Here is a 3,437-nt window from a genome sequence, read left to right as displayed (position 1 = left end):
AAACCATGCCTTTGGGCCACCCTGAAGGTCTTGAGATGGTTCTCCAAAATGAAACCATGCCTTTGGGCCACCTCGAAGGTCTTGAGATGGTTCTCCAAGATGAAACGATGACTTTGGGCCACCTTGATGGACCTCGAAGGTCCTGAGATGGTTCTCCAAGATGAAACCACGGCTTTGGGCCACCTTGAAGATCATGAGATGATTCTCCAAGACAAAAACTTGACTTTGGGCCACCATAACGGAGATGAAACCACATCTTTGGGCTACCATGACGGACCTAGAAGGTCTTGAGATGGTTCTCCAAGATGAAACCATGACTTTGGGCCACCTGGAAGGCCTTGAGATGATTCTCCAAGATGAAATCATGACTTTGGGCCACCATAACATAGACAAAACCATGTCTTTGGGCTACCATGATGGACCTGGAAGGTCTTGAGATGGTTCTCCAAGAGGAAACCATGGCTTTGGGCCACCGTGATGGGCCTTGAGATCATGCTCCAAGACGAAAACATGACTTTGGGCCACCTGGAAGGTCTTCAGGTGGTTCTTCAAGATGAAACCATGACTTTGGGCCACCATAACGGAGATGAAACCACGTCTTTGGGCTACCATGACGGACCTAGAAGGTCTTGAGATGGTTCTACAAGATGAAACCATGACTTTGGACCACCTTAATGGACCTGGAAGGTCTTGAGATGGGTCTCTAAGACAAAACCATGACTTCGGGCCACCATAATGGACCTCGAAGTTCTTGAGATGTTTCTCCCAGATGAAGCCATGGCCTCGGGCCACCACAACGTAGACTCAACCAACGTCTTTGGGCCACCAGAATGGACCCGGACCTTCTCGAGATGTTTCTCCAAGCCCAAACCACAACCTCGGCCACCCCCACGGCCCCGTCCCGCGCCGGTTCGGGCGCCGCCCTCACGCCAGGTGGGTGCGCTGGTGCTTGCTGAAGGCCGAGCTCCAGCCGAAGGTCTTCCCGCACTGGCCGCAGCGGTAGGGCCGCTCGCCGGTGTGGGTGTGCCGGTGCTCCAGGAGGTTGGCGCTCTGCCGGAAGCTCTTCCCGCAGTCCCCGCAGCGGTAGGGCCGCTCGCCGGTGTGGGTGCGCCGGTGCTTGGCCAGGTGGGAGTTCTGGCAGAAGCTCTTGCCGCAGAGCCCGCAGGTGTAGGGCCGCTCGCCGGTGTGGGTGCGCTGGTGCTGGATGAGGTTGGAGCTCTGCCGGAAGCTCTTGCCGCACTCGGTGCAGCGGTAGGGCCGCTCGCCGGTGTGGGTGAGCCGGTGCTTGGCCAGGTAGGAGCCGAGGGCGAAGCCCTTGCCGCAGAGCGGGCAGAAGTGACGCCGGGCGGCGCCGTGGGTCCGCCGGTGCTCGGCCAGGTTGGAGCTCTGGCTGAAGATCTTGCCGCACTCGGGGCACTTGTAGGGCTTCTCGCCGGTGTGGGTCACCTGGTGCCGGAGGAGCTTGGAGCTCTGCCCGAAGGCTTTGCCGCACTCGGGGCACTTGTAGGGTTTGGCGGGCGGGCGGCAGGCGCGGAGGTGCCGGGCCAGCCGGCAGCTCCAGAAGAAGGAGGAGCCGCAGTGGGGACAACCCAAGGGTTGCTCGGGTTGGTGGTGCCGCAAGCCGGCCGGTTGGGCGTAGGACTTGCCGCAGGCCTCGCAGCGGTAGGGTTTGGCCGCCGCGCCGTGCCGCCGGCGCCGGTGCCGGGCCAGTTGGGCGCTGCCCTCGAAGCGCTCGGGGCAGAGGGGGCAGGAGAAGGAGCCGGCGTGGGTCTGCCGGTGGAGGAGGAGGGTGGCGGCGTGGCGGAAGGCTTGGCCGCACTCTTCGCACCGGTGAGGCCTCTCGGCGGCGGCGCCGGGTTTGGGGTCTCCACAAGGTTTGGAGTCTCCACAGGGTTTGGGGTCTCCACAGGGTTTGGGGTCTCCACAAGGTTTGGGGTCTCCACAAGGTTTGGGGTCACCAGGTTTGGTGTCTCCACAGGGTTTGGTGTCACCACAGGGTTTGGGGTCTCCAGAAGGTTTGGGGTCTCCACAGGGTTTGGCGTCACCTCGAATTTTGGTGTCACCATGAGTTTTAGCGTCCCCGTGAGGTTGGGTTCCCCCAGGAGGTTTGGCACCACCACCGCCGTGACATCTACCATCGCCGTCACCACGAGGCTCACTATCACCGTGAGCTTCTCCATCGCCATGAGGTTCACCACGAGGTTGACCACCACCACGAGGTTCTCCATCGCCACGACATTGACCATGGGGTTCACCATGACCAAGAGGTTCACCACGAGGTTGACCACCACCACGAGGTTCTCCATCGCCACGACATTGACCATGGGGTTCACCATGACCATGAGGATCACCATGACCATGAGGATCACCACGAGGTTCTCCATCGCCATGACATTGACCAAGGGTTTCACCATGACCATGAGGTTCACCATGAGGTTCACCACCACCATGAGGTTCACCATGAGGTTCACCACCACCATGAGGATCACCATGACCATGAGGTTCACCATGAGGATCACCATGACCACAAGGTTCACCACGAGGTTCACCACCACCATGAGGTTCACCACGAGGTTCCCCATGCCCATGATGTTCCCCATCACCATGATGTTCCCCATGCCCACCAGGTTCCCCACGAGGCTCCCCGCCCCCCCAAGCCCCACCATGCTCCTTCTCCCCATGCTCCTCCAACGCCGAGGGCCGGCAGAACTGCCGCCCGCCATCCCGACACCGCTGCCCACCTCGGGCCCGCCGGTGCTTGGCCAAGTCGGAGCTGACGGCGAAGCGGCGCCCGCACTCGCCGCACCCGTAGGGCCTCTCCCCCGTGTGGGTCCGCCGGTGGGTGGCCAAGGTGGACTTGCGCCCGAAGGCCCTCCCGCACTCGGGGCAGCCGTAGGGCCGCTCGCCGGTGTGGGTGCGCCGGTGGTGGACCAAGGTGGAGCTCTGGCTGAAGCGCGCGCCGCACTGCGAGCACCGGTAGGGTTTCTCGCCGGTGTGGGTGCGTTGGTGCTCCAGGAGGGTGGAGCCGCGGCTGAAGGCTTTGCCGCACTCGCCGCAGGCGTGGGGCCGGGCGCCGGCGTGGCCTTTGAGGTGCTCCAGGAGGGAGGAGCTCCAGCCGAAGGTCTTCCCGCACTGGCCGCAGCGGTAGGGCCGCTCGCCGGTGTGCACCCGCCGGTGCTTCAGGAGGTTGGAGCTCTGGGCGAAGGCTTTGCCGCAGTCGCCGCAGCGGTGGGGGCGGGGGGGGAGGTCCTCGCCGCTGCCTTCGGCCTCCTCCTCGTCGTCTTCGGGAGGGGGCGGTTTCGGGGCGAGGAGCGGCGGCGGGGAGCTGTAGGGGGGGAGGGGGGTGGGTGGAGGGGCAGCCGTGGGGTGGGGGAGGGTGATTTTTAGGGGAGGGGGAGGTGGGGGGTGGGGGGAGGTGACGTGGGGGGGCGTGGGGT

At 63.2% G+C, this 3,437-nt stretch overlaps 1 protein-coding gene across 1 annotated transcript in view; it reads right to left on the bottom strand.

The window, feature by feature from the left end:
* Window positions 1-6: 6 nt before the first annotated feature.
* The window catches only part of LOC118160164 (zinc finger protein 497-like), a gene marked incomplete at its 5' end in the record, with an annotated part of 4,682 nt that continues 1,251 nt past the window's right edge, over window positions 7-3,437 (bottom strand). Inside the window, 5 exons of the mRNA XM_035314700.1 lie at window positions 7-223; window positions 255-483; window positions 837-1,514; window positions 1,758-1,837; window positions 2,732-3,325. Coding sequence (XP_035170591.1) covers window positions 925-1,514; window positions 1,758-1,837; window positions 2,732-3,325 — 1,264 coding nt within the window. The remainder of the gene's footprint in view (window positions 224-254; window positions 484-836; window positions 1,515-1,757; window positions 1,838-2,731; window positions 3,326-3,437) is intronic.

This window comes from Oxyura jamaicensis, unplaced genomic scaffold (assembly GCF_011077185.1).
Source record: "Oxyura jamaicensis isolate SHBP4307 breed ruddy duck unplaced genomic scaffold, BPBGC_Ojam_1.0 oxyUn_random_OJ102527, whole genome shotgun sequence".
Lineage (NCBI taxonomy): Eukaryota > Metazoa > Chordata > Aves > Anseriformes > Anatidae > Oxyura > Oxyura jamaicensis.
The sequence above is the reverse complement of the archived record's forward strand: the minus strand, read 5'-3'. Positions and strand labels throughout refer to the sequence as shown.